Genomic DNA, 19,357 nt, shown 5'->3' with positions numbered 1-19,357 from the left:
CTGACGTCATTTAATGAGATGACAGTGCATGTATTTTCTGTTGCAGGCTGGTTTCCATTCCCATTACGGCACCCAACAGGAAACAACGGCTGATGACTCCTGGGCACTTATCAGCTGCCTGAAATAAAAAAAAAAGAAAGTTAATGTAAAATGATGCTTTTCTGCAGCGAACAGATAAATATTAATTCAAGCTTCCTGCAGGATGCTAACCATGTGACATGTACCTTTTTGCTCCAAGAAAAACTTTGTGCGAAATGGGCAGCATTGGTAGAAGTAGACTAATATCCGTAGGAATATTTGTGACAATATAAAATGTGACACAAAGAGGGAGCTTACAAATTCAAAGGTAAAATGAAGTTCCGTCCAGTATTGTTCTGTCTCTTCTCTACAATGAAGTAATTATTGAGAATTGAGTGAACTACAAAATGTTTTCGCCTTTGCTGCTAAAGGAAGAGTGCAACACCAGATGAACATGTAAGAAAAGTGGTGAAGAGGACATCTTCTTCCTGCTTGTTACCTTCTTGATTGCGACGCAAGGGGATTGTAGTGGGCTTATCTTTTGCCAGCAATAATGGACGAGAGCATGATATGTTAAATTACAGTTGTCACACATAGAGCATTTGTGAAAGGTATGCACTCTACCTGGCTTCCTTATCGGCCATTCAGCACGGGTAGCTTACTATTTCCAGCGCTTCTTTACCTTGGTCGACAGGAGGAATTATCCTCGTGTCCACTGAAAAGAATTATACTTCCAGGGTGTTTACAAGGATCCTACTACTAGTAATCAAACTACACTGGCCTGTATACTTTAGGCAGAAGGTGCATGGACGTTTTAGCGTTAAGTGCACATGCTTTAAAACAACCGTTCCAATCTTCCTCTTAAAATATTGTCATGTCCCAATCAACGTAGCTGAGATGAAAAAATACAATGGTTAACCTACTGTTAACATAACCATTTCATTAGAAACTAATCCCGTCGGTGACGTTTCGATATCTTTATACTTTTCGAGCATGCTGTTCATCCGTTAGCATACATATAGCAGGCGGTGACTCCATCGACAGTCCACGCACGGTCAAGGGGAAGTCCGGATGCTTCCATCTTATCATCATCATCATCATCATCAGCCTGGCTACCCCCACTGCAGGGCAAAGGCCTCTCCCATGTCTCTCCAATTAACCCTGTCCTTTGTCAGCTGCATCCACCCTATGCCTGCAAACTTCTTAATCTCATCCGGCCACCTAACCTTCTGCCGCCCCCTGCTACGCTTACTTTCTTTTGGAATACACTCCGTTACCCTTAAGGACCAGCGCTTATCTTTCCTTCGCATTACATGCCCTGTCCAAGCCCATTTCTTCCTCTTTATTTCGACTAAGATGTCATTAACCTGCGTTTGTTCCTTCATACACTCTGCCCGCTTCCGGTCTCTTAACGTTACACATATCATTTTTCTTTCCATGGCTCGCTGTTTTGTCCTTAACTTAAGCTGAACTCTTTTCGTTAGCCTCCACGTTTCTGCCCCGTAGGTGAGTACCGGTAAGATAAAGCTGTTGTACACTTTTCTCTTGAGGAAAATTGGTAAACTGCCACTCATGATCTGAGAGAACCTGCATATGCGCTCCACCCCATTCTTATCCTTCTAGTTATCTCCCTCTCATGATCCGAATCAGCTGTCACTACCTCCCCTAAGTAGACGTAATTCTTTACCCCTTCCAGGCGCTCACTGCCAATTGTGAACTGTTGTTTCCTTGCTAGACTGTTGAACGTTAATTTGGTTTTCTGCATGTTAATTCTTAGACCCAGCGTTCTGCTCTGCCTGTCTACCTCATTGATCATGATTTGCAGTTCACCTCCTGAGTGACTTAGCAAGGCAATGTCTTCAGCGAATCGCAGATTCTATCTTATAGTTGCGATGTTCCCTAACATAAACTGTGCTCTTTCGGGCGACGATGTTCGGTTTTACCGCGCACCCTTACGTCTCACGCTCGGCTGAACGTCGCCATTTCCGAAGCTTCTTCTCATGCTAGCGAGCAAGGCGCCTCTCGGTGGTCGACTGCTGCTGATTCGCTGATCCGGCGGTGCGGCGTCTGCCTTAGCGCGGGGCCTGCATGCCTTGCGTAGCCTTCGCTCTGAGCCTCGAAGAAGACGAAGCGGCACGGGCGCGCGAGGAGCACTGGTGCTGCGTTGCACTCGCGCAACGCAATAAAAAAAAATGGGCTGCTATTCACGGGCTGCTATTCATGAAGAGCTTCGCGGACGACCTCTCTTTAACAGCTCTTCGCTGTAAAAGAGCGATAGTTGGTCGCCACTAGTTCAGGTGCTGCCTTGCTGGTGAATGGGCGCATTAAAATTAGAACGAGGACTTCAGAAGTTTTTCTTGAGTGGGTAGGGCAAGACTTCAAATTTGTTTTATTTGTTTATTTATTCTAAGTTTTATATACTTTGAACTTTTTTATTTTTGTTTAAAATTATCTTATTTTGAACTACTCAATTATTTTGCACTGTTCAATTATTTTGCAGCCCCGCCGCGGTGGCTCAGTGGTTAGGGCGCTCGACTACTGATCCGGAGTATCCGGGTTCGAACCCGACCGCGGCGGCTGCGTTTTTATGGAGGAAAAACGCCAAGGCGCCCGTGTGCTGTGCGATGTCAGTGCACGCTAAAGATCCCCAGGTGGTCGAAATTATTCCGGAGCCCTCCACTACGGCACCTATTCTTCCTTTCTTCTTTCACTCCCTCCTTTATCCCTTCCCTTACGGCGCGGTTCAGGTGTTCAAAGATATATGAGACAGATACTGCGACATTTCCTTTCCCCCAAAAAACCAATTATTATTATTATTATTATTATTATTATTATTATTATTATTATTATTATTATTATTATTATTATTATTATTATTATATTATTATTATTATTATTATTATTATTATTATTATTATTATTATTATTATTATTATTATTATTATTTTGCACTATACAATTTGCACTATTAAATTAATAGTGTCCTAGAAATGAGGCGCTTGTCAGAAATCTGATCTGTATGCAAAGCAGTTGGAGACTGGCAGGAAGGGGGCGAGCGCTTCGTCTGGAAAAATGTCGGGGTGGGTGACCGCCTCCCTGATCCGGTGTCCCTGTATTAGACTATCCACTGCTGCTCTCCACCCGTACTTACATCCGACAATCCTCCTGAGCAGCTGGAGAATTGGATTGAGCAGGGTTCGTAGGAAGCTGAAGAAGGGCAGCTGGCGAACCTTCTGGGCTAGCACGGAAGACACCTCGCACAGGATTCCTGACAGGACGGTGGGAGGGGCGTCGCCCAGGATCGCCACCAGAATGCACTGCAAAGAAAAAGACGGCAAAGACAACGAACAAGACTGGAAAACATGAGCGCTCACTGTTTACAGCGGTGGCGTTTTGTATTGTTTTCTTTCGCCCGAGTAGCTCGTGCTGCTGAAATGTATGCTCGGCCAAATTTCGTCCTTTTGGTATGTTAATTTGCGCATTTCAAGATGCTTAAAGCTCTTTTATGCCAACTTAAGTTCCACCGTGTAAGTGCATTTTGTCTGCTCATATCAGGTGGTGCACTGCAGTAATTAATAGGCTCTCAATAAGTGTATTTCAAACTTTAAGTATGAAAAATAATAGGTGATGTATTCAGTGGTATGAAAGTGCGATTTTTGGCTGAAATAACTTTATCACAATACTTCCGTCAAAAATTACTGAAGTTGAAAAACGTCTAGCATGCAATAACTAATATTCAAACATACTGCAAGACCTTTTCATAATCACACGCAGGCAAGTCATGTTATTCACCAGTTCAAAGTTTTTAGGGAATAGAAGGTCGCGTTGAAAATAGGAGGGTCGGGATAGATGTGCTCAAGCAAAACTGACATCATGTTGACCTGATAACGGTAATCAGATTAATTATCTGCGTGCTACCAAAGAGGAAAATAAAGCTGTAAATTACATTGTATGCAGCTCAATTGAGAAAAATATTTACCTTCACCTGGTCTAACGACGAGGAGACCAAGGGTTCCTGCACACAAACATAAAGGAATAATTTGACACATGTATGAGCGAGTATCTTAAATACAGTATTGGGCTCTCCACTTTTTATAAGGTTATAAGCATGCTGATTGCAAACATGAATCGCACTACAAAGGTATCTCTACTTCGAAGTATTGCGTTAGTGCTTTGATTTTAAGAAAAACATCACAGCCAATGAGAGCTTACAGAAGCTGTGCGAATTATTGGCATGACGTAAGCAAAATGGCTCACCTGAACAGGCTCCTGTCCGCTGCACAGTCGGGTACCATTGCCGCACTGTATGAAAACAAAACAAGTCAGACAATTTGATGGGCTTCTGCATGCTGGTAATTAAGCTTGCCGTTGGGCATAATTTGAACCGAATCAGTTTGATCAGCCTGTACCGAAATCTTGAACTCCGACAAACAGAAGGGCTACTTTGTTTGATGGCTCTGAAGTTATGATAGACTCAGTATCAAAGTCCATTGCACCGTAGTTTTTACTTTTCAACCGAAATACTGCCGATTCGGCCGGTTTCAAATCCGCGACATCTTGCACGGTAGCCTAAGGGCATATGCAATAAGGCACAGCATCGGGTTCAAAGAATTACAAAGTATAGTCGAGATATTCCTGAATACGCGTTTACCGCTATTATGATTATGATACATCAGTGAGAAGTTCGTTTTCTGACCTCTAATGAGTGCGTTCTGACTTTTCGTGAGAAAGTGAATGCGTAAGGAGGTCACTCATTCTTCGATGTACTTTGTATGTATGCGGAAAGTCAAACCATACTATGACATTCTCAACAGCAGCGACGAATTTTTCCGTCATGTGTTTGGTTCCCATTTCTGAACATGAGCTTGATATTTATATCAGTGATCGAAGAAAATTATTAGAGGAACAAACATGTACCACATTCAGTTCGTTGGACAGAAATATCGTTCTTGCTTACCTGCGAAAATCTCCTAGGAAATGTCATCTGAATATTTCCGTTGCATGATTCACCATCTAAGACCATGTTCTCGCACGTGAACCGACTGAGCACAGATGAAAGGCTGTCATCTCCTAGAAATATATATCAATGTGCACTTTATGGTTGACACCCATGAAAATTATGGAAAGTAAATATATATACGCTTTTACCTTCATCAACGAGCCTACGTAATAGCCTTATGCAGTGCAGTATGTGGAAATAAATATAAATGACTGAAAGATCAATACGACCCGAGCAGCTAGGTAATATTGGTTAGCAAAATGTCCACCGGGATACCGTGAAAATAGGCTGCCATGTCTTGTGTTTTTCTCCGTCTTCTTTTAAGAGACTGCAATTTCGAGCAATAATTTGCGCTCGACGTGTCGCATACGCTACTCAAAGCTATGCTGCAAAGGAAACCTCGAGGCCTAGCACCATCAGAGACGGGATGCAACTTGTAAGAAGTGAAATTCAGATTATTTGTGATCGCGACTTTAGACAACCACTCTCTCCGGGTCAAAAATTCCCCAATCAGGTGGTTTCTTCTGCCGATGATAAGAATATTTGAGTGTAGTGTGAAACATTTTGACATTACCTTCGTCGTTAAATCTACTAAATGCTGCGATGATGAGGTCTTTCACTGCTGCAAGCACACATTGAAGACTAAGGCTCGCGCTCAGCACCCTGATTGTGCACTGAAAGAGAATTATAGCTTCATGTTAGTCAAAATGGTCACAATAGTGTTCTATGCTGGCTACTAGGTTTCGCTGAAGGATGAAAAAATACCTGCACTTGTTTCTTTATGAAGTTACCGGTATCTAAATTTCTGTAAGCGTAGGAATATTCGAGAACATATTTTTGGTCGCCTTACTCCACACACGAGAAAAAAGTTTTAAGGAACCCGCAGGTATCGCTGAGATTGCAGGCCGCAGAAAAAAGTTTGTCTCATCAGCATCTGAGGACGCTAGTAAGTGTCGTCTGTGAACTCCCAATTTTTATTTATTTATTTTCAATACCTTAAATGCCGCTGTTCGGGGTTTTACGTACATGATGGTTTTTACGATGCTGAATTTCGGCCTTCCGTCATCAGCTACTGTTGGTGATAAACCTTTTTTAATTCCTAGCTTCTTATCGCCTCATATTTATTCAATAGATTCTGTCGCAGCCCATTTTCATCGAAACCACTCATGTCATCAGCTGACAATGGTTAGGAGATAAAAACAAGAGGGCACTCAAAGAAATTAATTGTGCGTCAAATGCACAGACAAGTGCATTTAGACACATGCAGAGCCGAGCACCCATTGACATATGCAAATCGGCTGGTTCACTTTTATTTAGCCTGCAACATAGGATATTCTTTTTTACTGCCTCCCCAAAATGTTAATGCCATGATTTGTCGGTGGGAGCAAGATAATAGCTACAGAGCGGCTTTTCAGTGGTGCCACCGATTATTGCAATTAGGCCGTAACACGAAGACGCCACATCCTACTTCGAAATATGCTACATATTTTCCTCTCACAAACTGAGAGCGTTATACTTACCCTCACAACTTTTCCGGCGCCTTCGTAAGCGTCCTAGTAAATGAAATAAAAAAAGTTTTTTTTTTCTCTGCTCCCGTTCTCACTCTGGCAACGCTGGCAGGAGTAGACTGCCCCATGCTAGTAAGAAACGCGTACCGCGAACTTACGTTGTCAGTAGAGCAAGCATCAAGTGCAGCCCCGAGGCACTGGAACAAGAAAGAAAGCTTATTCATGACAAACAGCAGTGCTGAGCACAAGCCTCAAGCTCTGTTTCTCGTAATTGAGTTGATTCTGACTGTCTCTAAACACTGTGTTGTCGAGCTGTTTTTCGCATGCTTAGGAAAAGGATTCCGGTACAAGAACTCGAGGAAGAGAACCTAGGACCGACGCTAGTGCCACGTTCTTGGTCCTTAGTGGTTCGCTTGCTTTTTTCTTGGCCAATTTTTTTAGTCTTAATCAGTGAAGCAGAGAGATCATCAATTTCTTAGCAGATTCCATTGGTGTCTTCTTAAATGTACCGAAGGGCTCACAAATCAGGTGACCGACTCCTGACTTTTAAACTGCAACTTAAACTGGGTGCTCAAGAATGCATATATATCCCTAGAACATAAAGTAAGTTTGCCATCACTACGCTAGTTAGCAACCGGTTATCATCTATCAGACTCAGCAGCCAGCGCCGACCTATTGTTTTCTGTTCATTCTAAAACAGTTCTAACCAGTTCCACTATTCAAGACGATTGCATTAAAAGTAATTTTGTCCTTAAATTCGTGCTCCCGTTACGTGCTAATTATACTATGCATACTTAAATTTGCAGTTGTCTCTATTGCGACAGTAGCTTTATCAAGCGTTATTTTTATGCCTACCCCGGATTGTGGTAGGAGTACAAACGAAACTGCTCACGCACAAATTTATCGCCTTTCTTTAAAGACACACTCTTCTATTTTTGAAATTAACTGAAACTGCAGTGAAGTCGGACTTGTTACAAAAAGAGCTGAATCTGAAACACTTCGACAATATTGTTTTCTAGTCAATAAAAGGAATTACCGTGTCGAGGCCGAAGATGTTTGGGAGTGCGATGTCAACGCACGACTCTGAAGAGCTAGTTGTCGGACCTACAGATGTCACATATGTAGACATAGTAGTCGTCTGTATCACCGGTTCATCGATATCTTGCGTAGAGGAGATGGTACTCGAGGAGCTTTCTGTTGACGTCAATGAGGGTGTCGTGGAAAGTAGCGAGGTAAAGTTAGTTTCGTTGGCAGTAGTCGTTCCAGTAGGTGAAGCGTCGGAGTTAGAAGTGAAGGTGGGACTGCTAGCACTTGTATCAAAAACAAGCGTTGTAGAAGAAGATGAGGAAGGTGCCTCTGACACTGTGCTTGCTGAGGAAACAGGGCTGCTTGAGTTACTTGAAGACGTCGGACGTCTGTCTGCTGTTGTAATTTCAGCTTCGCTTTGTGTTGACCCTGCAGGAGACGTGGAACCACTTTCGCTCGACGTAATACCACGGTTGGTTGAGCTCTGAGATGACGTGTTCAGAATAGTGCTAGTGATCGGCATCGAAGAAGGCGAAGTTTGTGCAGGGTCGTCTCCAACATTGCTTATTGCAGTTAAAGGAGACGTCAACACTGTGGTTGTTCCGGCGTTTTCCGGCGTACTTGCTCCAGAGCTGACTGTCTCATTGCTAAGCCGGGATGACGTCGTCCCCGACTGTGCGCTTGTAGCGCTGTCTGTCATCACAGACGCTCTACTCACGTTAGTTATATCAGTGGCTGTGCTAATTGCTGGCGCTGTCCCACTGAATACCGTACTCTGTGACGTTGAATACTGTTGCGTGCTGGTAGTATTATACCTGTCATCGCCCGTTTGTGTCATTGTGGAACCTGCCACCGTGGACGACAGCTGAGTGAATGATGGCGATGTCGATGAAGTGCCTTCAGGAATGGATGATGGATCAGCCTGCCCGGACGTGCCAGTTCCGACAGTTGTCACAAGGTTTGTTTGAGCTGTTAACGTATTCGTGGGTGTGCTACCGGATCGCGTAGAAACCGTCACCGACGCCGTGCTGCCTGGTTCGTCCCTTGTCTGCTCGCTACTTTCTGCAGAGGCGGTGATTGCACCAGGCGTTGATTCTTGTGGAGGCGTTGGCAGAGACGATGGCATCGCTTCTGATATACTCGATGATGACGTTTGTGTCGCAATTGGTGGTGATGTCGACAACATCGTTGATGACATTGGCGTTAGTGAAGGTATTTCTGGTGATGATCCTAATATCGTCGGTGATTCATCAGATGGTGCAGCGCTCGATGAGAGTGTTGGTGATCGTGACGTCGTTACGCCTGCATTTGTAGTAACAGAGACAGTGGCGTTAATCGTCGTTGGAAAATTAGAAGTTTCTTCAGGTTGCGCAGGTGTCGTTGAATGGGTAGCATTTCCGGAATTGGTTCCCATTTCTTGTGCTGCTGTTATAGAGCCTGATGTGCCAAAACTTGTCCCAGCTGGCCCAGTATTTGTCGTCGATAAGCTTCCCTCTGGACTTGATGTGGTGGAAAATGTATTTATTGAACTTGTAGAGTCAGAATTAGTTGACACTGTAGTCACGTTTATTGAAATGCCGGTATTTCCGGAATTGGTGCTATTCTCTTGCTCTCCAGTCAAGAAGCCCGAAGTTCCCATAGCTGGCAAAGTAGGGCTCGAGTTGGCCGACGATGAGCTTTCATCTGGACTAGAAATTGTTGCTAATATAACTGTCGAACTTGTAGACTCAGAATTTGTTGCCACCGTAGTCACATTTGTAGAAAAAATCACAGTGCTTATTGACGTAATGTTTGTTATTGCCTCAGAAGAAGTAGTTGTAGGCGCAGGGGTAGGAGTTGAAAGCATTGTCGCAGTTCGAACCGATGCCGACGTCGCTGCAGCGCTTGTGTTCGCGGCAGTGGTTGTTTCGTTCCAGTTCAGAGCACTTCCAGTTGCGCTTGAAGAGCTGCTGACTGCAGTGGAAGTGGGATCAGATAAAGCAGACCTCGTTGAAACTGCGTTCGTAGTTGAGCCTTGGTCCTCTTTCATTGACGAAGCTGGCAGCGTCGACATAGTATTTGCAGTGCTGCTTGTCGTGGGGGTCGTTCCTGAAAAAGAATGGCGAAGTATCACGAAGATCGCGAAAAGATTTTGATTATTTTTTTTGCCTTTCCCTCAAACAGACAATCAAGAAAATTTGTTACAAACCTTTTATTTCTTCTACCACACGTACAAAAGGCAAAACAATTCGGCCAAAATAGCGAACTACCAATACATTAAAGAACAAAGCAACAAATTGCCTGTACAAATGGGATATATTTGAATCCAAAAGGTATTCACGAGTGCAAGTTCTGCAGTCATCGGTAACCTTCCATGAAATAAAGAAACGACGACCCAACAATACTGGTGCAGCCATGCAGCAAAGTGAGCTCCAACAGATAATTATATAACACTGCGAAGAGAATGCTGACATGGACGCCTGGACCAGCATAATTTCTGTTAAGCCAGATGATGGGCGCGGTTCTATAGGATGTATATAATTCCATACGCCTGTGGCGCTTTCTCCTACTTCACGTTTCTAAAATGACGTTTGGCTTCTCTGGATTGGTTTCGAAAATGAGCTTTTACAATCTTGATCAGCGTAAAATACTTCAAATCGAAAGGAGACGCTTACAGCATTGTCGCGCCGATGTTCATGTCATTGTTAGCTGCATGAAGCCATCAGCATTGTTTGGTTACAAATACAGTAACGCCCCCTGAGCTGAAATTTCAAGCTTGAGAAGTACTAGAAATTTAGCTAAAAAGGACACCTTACACTACTCAAACTCTATTTCAAAACGCGCATTTCTAAAACGAGTAATGCACAATAAGGTAAAGGGCCACAATGTACACAGCGCAAAAATTTTAGGTTCACACATAACGATGTTTTCACAAAAAGCTCATCCAACTAAGGCTGCTGTGCAGGTGAACTAAAGAAAGTTTACTTTTACGCTGTCAAGTGGAAGTGCACAAATCAGGATACGATGTATGTTGCGTTATTTTAAGATGGGTGCTGCTAAATCACTGATATCAAGACATGAGTTTGCGAAAGTAGAATCTCAACGTCAGCTTTTTTCTGCATATTACACCTCATGCTGAACTTGCGGAGGAAAAAGGCTCAGCTTGTAAGCCTATGTTCCTTGCCTGCGCACTTAAAGAAAGAGCCTAAGGCTAGTCGTGCATGGTAGCACCGCCTGCGTTCCTAATTCAGAATGGCACGCAGGTCGCTTTAAAAACTGTACCGCACTGCAAATAAAGCACTTTGCATGCGCGAGAATTCAAGCACCGGAAAATACAATGCACGAAAATCAAGCCTTATGAATTGTCATAAAAAGTTCTGTTCAGTCTAATGTTCTCAACCATGTCTGCCAGCAAGGAGCATGATATGAAGGGTTATTAAGAACTGTGATAACAGTACACAAACTCGAACACAGAGAAATGCAGATAAATGGACTGCGATTCTTTCCATTAAAGAAGATTTGAACCCCTTAATGAAATTTAAATATTTCCCATAAATGTTTGTTTATTGCAATCGTAAAAAGCTTAAGTAAGCTTTCAAGTAAACATGTTATCTGCCACGGTTTAGTCTAGTATGCTGTATATTAGTCGAATCATAATAAAAGCGTTCAGGTTTGTGCTTTACCCACTGTGGGGGCCTACAGCAAGAAAACTAAATCAGCACTAAAGGTATTGCTTTAGGTAGAGCTTGCATCTGGCCGAATTAGTCTTTTCGTTAGGATAGCTTAGGCTTCATAAATTAAGGCGTTGCTTTTATTTTAATTTATTGTCTTCTTTTAACCTCACCTAACGATCTTGTTTTTTGTTCTTGTTTCAACTTGATGTGCCGATTGCCTGCGTATTTCTAGACTTTAAAAAGCTAGCTTATTCAGTTCCCCATGCTTTTCTGTTAGATAACCTATTATTTCTTCGTCTTCACACCCTTGCTAGTTGATTGAATTCAATGTTATCTGCATGATCGTATGCAATACGTAGAAATTACTGGCCCACAGCCTGGCTCTGTTACTGTTACTTTCGAGAGTCCCGCAAGGGCCTGTTTAGGGTATTTGCTGTTTCTGGTTTACGTCAATGATATTGCTCAAGATGTCTTACGAAAAATGCCTGTGTATGTGAGTCATTCTGGTATTTACCATGCCATAAAGTGTTCCTTTCACCATGATTGCCTACAACGCCATTTGCAGTGCACATGGTACTAGTTTTTTTAGTGACAAATGTCTCTGAACCTCTATAAGTCAATTCGTCTCCTTCACAGGTAAATTCAATTCATACCTGCTTGATTATACATTATATACTGTACAGATGTTTGGAGTGAGCGAGCATGAATACCTTGGGGTTTATGTTTGATCTACACTAACTTGATCTAAGCATGGTGACTATATATCAGCAATAGCTTGCGAAATCTCTAACTTTATGAAACGTAAAATAACGTCTGCACCTCCCAAAATTAGAGAGCTGCTATACTAGCGTACGGTCGGAATTAGAGTATGCCTTTCTTGCTGGAGCCCGCAAACTAAAATTCTTTTTTATATAGTTCAACACAGACAATACCACGTCGCTCGGATTGTTCTTAATAATTGTATTTTTTACTTCCAGGGTTACGTTACTTAAGGGTAGGTTGAGACGGGCACTGTTAAGCAGACGCAGAAAAAAAAAAAACATGCGGTTGGAGGTGTCTCCGATGATTTGTTTCGGCACAGTTAAAGTAGGCAGGAAAACTAACTTTTTGATCATCATTTTACGTATACAAGGCGTGGTCATCAATAGAAAATAAGATAAATTAATTGTTGAAATGACGTCTTTAATGGCTCATTTTTTCCGCACACCATCAACCAATGAAATCAATCGCCATAGAGTTATTCAATGCCAAACTGAAGTGTCGCGTCGGGCTGTGTTTTCGGGGTCTAATGGCTTGTGCACGTGGTTCCCATTTTTGTTGATAAACTTAAGATTGCATATTTTTATTCTTTTTTGCCACTGTATAGTTTTGTTCTATACCTTATGCAAACTTCCTTATGAAATAATGGCTTAGGGCGCTGCAGTTATCTTAGGTATAAATAAAGAAAATATTTCAGTGACCCGCGGTGTAATATTTTTATACGTGTTCTAAATTTTAAGGAAATTAAAAAGGTAGCCCTCATTTGATGCGTACTTCAGCTATTCTGCTGGCTAGCTTTTTTTCTATCCTGATAGCGACAATTCTCTGTGTTCAAGGGTCCCTTTAACAATTTTTGACAGCTGAACACCCATTAGGGCTGTAACGTCCTAGTTATTCGCTGTGCAGAGTGAGCGCGCAGATCGGTTTGTGTAACACGCTGTCACAGGTGTGTCAAAGCGACGGAAACGTGTCGAAACCATTCACGATGATTGACAGGGAACTTATTAGTGTGAACGCGAGCGAGCTAACCAGGAAACGTTAGCCTGTTTGTGAGACCGTTACAGTATAACGTACATTTTTTGTACGGTTTCAACAGCGAGTTCTTATTCACGAAAAGGCTTGGAGGTACATGAGCAGTTGACATCATTATAAGAGTTTTATTCAAAATGGCTGAGCAATATGACCGGCTTTTTCATGAGATAAGGCGGCAGAACAGCATAGGCAGGTGCTACCGTTTGGAGAAATATTTATATATTGTAACCGTTCTCCTGGATGTTTTCTTGCAGAATGACTCTAGTTTTGATTATAATCAAATTAACAACCACGCATTGCAGAGCGCATCTTATAATTTAAGTCTTTGCTGTCACACTCTGACATTGTTGATTGACACCAGCTTCATTCTATTCCTTGCTGTAATGCAGAAAGGCCTAGCGCCCACTGAAGCAAGCAAACTGATGAAGAATGAGTTGTTATTGCTTTCTGCTTCATGAATATGGCTCTATAGTCGTTTACTCATGCAGCCGTGCGGCCTCCGATGCAGATACAATATATTTGCAATACGAACTGTTTCCTGACTTACAGTGGGTAGACTGCAGTTTTCATTTTCACCATGTGGCGACATTGTGCCTTTCTGAACAACGTGACGAGATAAGATAACAATCAGACTCCTTTCAAGGAATTCTAAGCGGCTTTTCTTTGTATTCCTTATAGTGACATCCATAATTTTTTGCTTCCTACAACTTTCCTGTTAATGTAGTAATGTGTTTAGATGTAAATTGCGTTTATGAAGTTAGCGGGAGTGAGATGTCTACGGCTGGCCCAGCACATGGTTAATTGGAAAGATTTGGAAAAGGCCGTAGCCAAGCTTGTGTTGGTCAGGATGATAAGGATGATTACACATTGATTATTGAAGTGTTTGCAGTATTTTACCGTATTTGTGTTTTCTTTAGACATAATTCAATATATTTGAAGTAATTACATTGAATTTACAGCTTCCACTACAGTAGATTTTGTGAAACTGTTTCATTGCCATCGACTTGTCGTCTTGTGACTTGTCGACTTGTGACGGTCATTACACAATACACATACATTACGCAATACAGAAAAGTTATAAAAATTTGCCGACGAGACGTTGTAAATCAGAGTAACGCAAGAAAGCCCTCGTTTAAGTGGAACGCAAAAATCTGTCTAGTTTGATGGGCAGTTATGATGTTTAAACTAAAGAAAACGTCACTAAAACCGCAAATTGTTTCTCAAGTCAAAATTTCTGTATCTTGAGTAGCTTAATGAAACATGCTGCGTCCGCAATTATTCCACCGTGCGCAAGCATAGATATTTGTTGCTTCAGCATACATTGCAATCATCCGCATGCTATCCAGTGCCCATTCACATTACAGCCGACAAATCCGGACCATTATATTATACAGCAAATACCATTCGAAAACCCTTAAGCTTGTTACACGTCAAAGACAGCCAGAAAGGAGGCGCTACCTGTGCGAGTAGACCACAGGCGCCTTCGAAGTACGCAATGGATAACTGCAACTCCATTGTTCAGGTAGGATATACTCGCTTGCTTTCACTTCCTCCTTCATCCATTCTCTCAAGGTCTCGCTAAGGTGCCCACCTTAAGTGAGACTCACTTTACCTTTCATTTCCTCATATTAAGTCCCTCCATCCTCGGCCTCACTTGTACAATAGATGACATGAGTGAAGAAAGTGGCAGATCGTTTACAGTACCAAAATGAAAATTTCAATGTTCCCAAATAGAAAGGAATGCTACCAAAACTGTCCTCTTATTTTCGCGGTTATGCTCAACTGCCGAGTTCTACGGACGCCTTATTTTGGCGAGCGTGTCCACGTGTTCAGGTACAATGCAAGTGACTGTTGTCTAACCGTTCTGGCAGCTGGCCAAGTGAAGCAGCAGCGTGGCCAGCTGTTCGACTGAGTCCCGAATCTGCGCAGCGAAAAGGGGCCAGGTGAGCACTTCGGAAAACTGCCGCAGGGCGAGCCTTAGTAGTTCGACCAGCGGGCACGCCAGGTGGCGTGCAAGACGAGGTTGCAAGGACGTCGGGGCACCTTCGAAGGCACACTGCAATGACAGATATATCGTCGGGACATTGATTTACACGGCGTGGTTTTGTGTAGAAATGCAGTTGGCCCCTTCTGTACACTCTCGAATATTTTCGCCACATCGCTCATTGTGATTTTTTAGACCGAAAAACACAAATTCCCATCCGACATGGACTCAGCGCCTTTTATGTCTTATTTTTCGCGATACCGAGGTACTATAAGGCTGTTTTTTTTACCATTATGTTGCATTCTTGAAAGGCAAGTTTGCAAAAAATTGCTTGCTCTTAATTTATTCAAGCGTAGACGCTTATTCTCGAGCTGATCGTCTACTGGCTCTGATCATTTTTGAGCTTGATAATGGCAAAAAAATGAGGTGCTGCCACAAATCACGCTCAATTGCACTTGACATTTTGGTGACAGATGACAAACTGATGACACATGCTTGGCTAAAAAATAGCTTTCTGTGGATCGAGGCCGTGTGAAAAATAAGCAATATCAACTATAACTTACCGCCATGGCAACGAAGAGCTGCTTTAGTGTCCGTGTCTGATGGAGCAAAAGAGACGAAAACTCAAAATTACGTAATGGAACATTCTGAAAATGTGAATGTCATTCCAGAAATTGACTATTACTCAGTATATTGCATTTATGGTGCAATCGCTCATGCTCATAAATTATAGCCAGGAAAGTTACCAGAGATAGTTAAAGATAAGGGGCACAACAGTGCAATGATAATGCCCCAAAGTTATCTGGTCGTCAACTTACGCTAAGCTCTTCGCCTTCGAAGCACACCAGGGAGCTCCTGTCGACGCACTGAAACCATAGACATAGAACGAGATGTTAGTTAATGAACATTCATGGCAACGAAAAATAAAAGAAAAAGGGCATGCGCTGCAAATCAGAGGTCGAAATCGGAAATATTATCGTATTAAAAGCGCACAATGATCGGCCGGCGGTGGCTGTGTTGCCTGCTTCGACGTACTGATTGGACAGCGGTTGAGATGTTTCCTCATCGGCTGCTCTGATTGGTTGCAGAAAGCCAGCGGCCAGCAAGATCTTGAATTTATTACAAACGACTGTGTGAACCCGTTTTTCTTCCATGCTCTTTGCATCTTTCAAGGAAAATTTTTGGCGTAAGGGTGCGCTTGAAGGGCATTTTATATAACCCCAACCCCCAAGAACACATACTTTCCAATGTAATGTTGCTCCATTTAGGGCCTGGTGAAGCTGCTACGAAGTCAACGGTTTTGGAAGTGAAGTAGTGTGTATTAACCAGAATGCAACTGAACTGCATGCTCCTCAAGCGCGTTTAAATTTAAGCACCTTCTTTTACATCAACTTCATGGATACTGGACCTGTATATGACGGTGAGGGCTGGCGCACTTCACCAAAATGTTCTCTACTGAAGCTTTGAGACAGTAGCAAAGATAATGTAGTTTCGGAAGCATTTTAAAAGTATGAAAGTAGCAAAAAGGAATGTGCAGTCCAAAATCTGTGTCTAATACATAAAATAACGGTCACACAACATTTTTAGTGAAATTTACTGAGAACACGCATGCGTATACGTACTCATACGAACATTCTGCAGTAGCATATCCGCCACTACGTGTCAAACTTCGCGCGCGGCACTGCACAGCTCTCTTCAAATTGCACATGCCTCCATCTACCGATTCTCCTAAGAAGCAAATTATAAGGTCATAGCCCTCAAGAAACAAAACACAAAATCTCTGCGGTGACTTTATGCTCCGCAGCTGGCTACGTAGCAATTTTACCTCGAGATGCGCCGACGAAGTGAAGCGACCGTAAAAAGCTTCAACGCAGGCTGGGACCAGACAACGAAGGAGTTTGAAAATTGGCTTGCCTGTCGCACGGTGAAGGACGAAGGGAAGAAGACGCTGAGCAGCGGTCCGCAGCGAACCCCGTTGGAGACGGCCGGCTGCGTGCAGGCTTCCAAAGAGAAGTTGAGCCGGTAGCAGAGGAGCCTGGCTACGGAGCTCACGTTGACGGCTGCGATTCAAGACAGGTGGGAGTGATTTTCCCCTGGGTATTCTTGATATTACCGCGCTCTGAGATGCCCACTTGAGCGCGGTGTGAAAAGGACAACTATTGCAGGATAACTATCACGTGCTTGTGGTATGTTGTTTATAATTCTGCCCTTATATCTTACAGTATATCACTTACACACTACCGCTGGACACACTGTATCAGCTAGGTAAGGGTTGATGCCTGCACTGAGAAACATATTGTGCAACGGGCATGAAGTAGGCTGCCGCATGTAAAAAGACAGTATGCACATAAAAAGAGATCGCACCAAATAAAGAACAAAAGAACGTATAAAAGTAGCGAAGATTTGAAAATTAGGAATAAAAGGGTGCACTAGAATCAGGAGTAGGGTAGGAAAGGATTCAAATAGGATTGAGACGATAATAGGCGGATAATCTGTTACAGCTGCTCTGCCGTCAGTGACAGTTCTCAGACAGCAGGAGTGTTTCTACACATTCGTTGTACCGGGGCAACGAAATGTTGGTTTTATATCCAGAGGCGGTTGTGCTTTCTTAGATCATATTTAAGTTGGAAATCTTTACCGATCTGTGTCATTACGATACTGAGCAAGAATTTTTTTGCCTATTGAATCTGCGCCAGGATTCCAGTTTGCTTTTGTACTCTGAGATTCCTCTTCGCAACGTGACTCCTCTTATATGCTACCAATATATGTAACACCATGTCAATGACGTACAATGGAATTTTCCGGGACAGCAATAATTTACACCTCGAAATGGTACCGAGAGCTCTTGTACTTTTGATTAAAGAGAATAGTGTATCACATGCCAATACCATTTACCTGCTGCTTTGCAGCCATAGGGACCGAGCGTAATGTTTGGGGTTTTGCGAAAGTGAATAGTTCCATGGTTAAGTCAATTGCACGTCTTAATAACACAAGGAAACATGAATAAGATGGCGGATTGGGCTAGCTGGTGTGACCAACGATGATCGCTCACGCTGTATCTCATTTTTAAGTAATTTGAAGATGAGCGTTGAAGAAGCTCTTCAATGAGGACAACGCATGCAGATTGGCTGCCTAGTGTCGCAACGGGGTGGAGGGTCGTTTCGCACCTTTAGGAATTATTTATGAGGGGCCCCGATTAAAAATGTGGTCGTACGTGGAAGTTGCCATCTATTGTCTGTAGGGCTGTCCAACGTCAATTTTGCAACCATTGAGAGGGATCTCACCCTTGCAAGTCGCTGCTTGGTAACTGAAGATAACACAGTGATCAACAAGTGACAAACTATACTCTAAGCGCTCAATGTCACGTGTTTTTTCCTGCATTATGTCTATCGTATGATTACAAGCGTAAATCTCACATTACTAGAAGGTACATTTGACATGCGATGATCGCAACCGTTATGATGGTAACGATGGATATTGTTCCGGTAAAATCAGTGCGTGTCCTCCGTGCAATTCGCGTGCTTACAGGCGTTCCCTTTAGGACGTCGGTTTCACCATGGCTCAGAATATTCAATAGACCACGCACTTACACTGTCCCATTGCATTCGTTGACGAACTAGCCTGCACTAGTGTTAGCATGCGAGTTTTACGTTTAAATCTGCCACCGCGGTGGCTCAGTGGTTATGGTGCTTGGCTGCTTGGCTGCTGACCCGAAAGACGCGGGTCCGAAAAAAGGCGAAGCATCACTCACGAAGTTCGAGTGCAGAGAGCACCAGTTGAGAGAAGTCCTCCAGATTGAAGAAGGCAGCGACAGGGTCAGTGATCGTGGGCAACTCGTTAAACATGCACTGCAAGAACATTGCACCGAGAACTCAGTGTTGGAACGCCAAGAAAAACATTGGGAACTTCACGTGAACTTGCTATTTCTCAAAACATCTGTAAAGTCGTGTTAGCTCACAAATGCGGCGTAGTTTAATGCAGGAAGAATGTATTTGACCGGATGATCACGTTTTCTAAGCGGCGCGTTTTCTGCTCTTATCTGTTCTTTGAAAGTGTTTGAAAGAGGTTTTTAGCGAAAGCCAGGAGTGGTTCATCGTTATGTTTCACATAAAGAGGAAAGTATCGGGTGATCTAAACGGTTAACTACATGCTTGCCATTCATTCTACAAGGATACATTTTCGTTACACATTTAGGCATCAGAACAAAATGCCGAACTCATCAATGCAGAATACAGCTAATGGGGCCCAAGTAAGTGTTAAGCAGATTTTAAGAACCCCTATATGCCCTCCTTGTCATAAACATTATGTGTAAGTTAGTGATTTACTTGATTACAGGTGTAACGTTAAGAGACAAAGAGAGTAGAGCAGGGGATAGAAC

The 19,357-nt window shown here is 42.9% G+C and overlaps 2 protein-coding genes across 2 annotated transcripts in view; one reads left to right on the top strand and one right to left on the bottom strand.

The window, feature by feature from the left end:
• Window positions 1-110: 110 nt before the first annotated feature.
• Window positions 111-9,022, bottom strand: LOC144101665 (uncharacterized). Its single transcript, XM_077634800.1, has 9 exons — window positions 7,562-9,022; window positions 6,684-6,722; window positions 6,538-6,570; window positions 5,592-5,691; window positions 4,976-5,088; window positions 4,276-4,320; window positions 3,998-4,033; window positions 3,170-3,335; window positions 111-118 (listed from the first exon to the last, which is right to left on the bottom strand). The coding sequence occupies exons 1-9, from the start codon at window positions 8,963-8,965 to the stop codon at window positions 111-113; spliced, it is 1,944 nt and encodes a 647-aa protein (XP_077490926.1). The 5' UTR covers window positions 8,966-9,022.
• A 7,875-nt stretch (window positions 9,023-16,897) lies between these two features.
• The window catches only part of LOC144100831 (uncharacterized), a 45,403-nt gene continuing 42,943 nt past the window's right edge, over window positions 16,898-19,357 (top strand). Inside the window, exon 1 of the mRNA XM_077633718.1 lies at window positions 16,898-17,055. The gene's annotated coding sequence lies outside the window, so the exon portion shown is untranslated. The remainder of the gene's footprint in view (window positions 17,056-19,357) is intronic.

The sequence above is a fragment of the Amblyomma americanum genome, chromosome 8 (assembly GCF_052857255.1).
Source record: "Amblyomma americanum isolate KBUSLIRL-KWMA chromosome 8, ASM5285725v1, whole genome shotgun sequence".
Classification (NCBI taxonomy): domain Eukaryota; kingdom Metazoa; phylum Arthropoda; class Arachnida; order Ixodida; family Ixodidae; genus Amblyomma; species Amblyomma americanum.
This window is presented reverse-complemented; position numbering and strand designations above follow the sequence as displayed.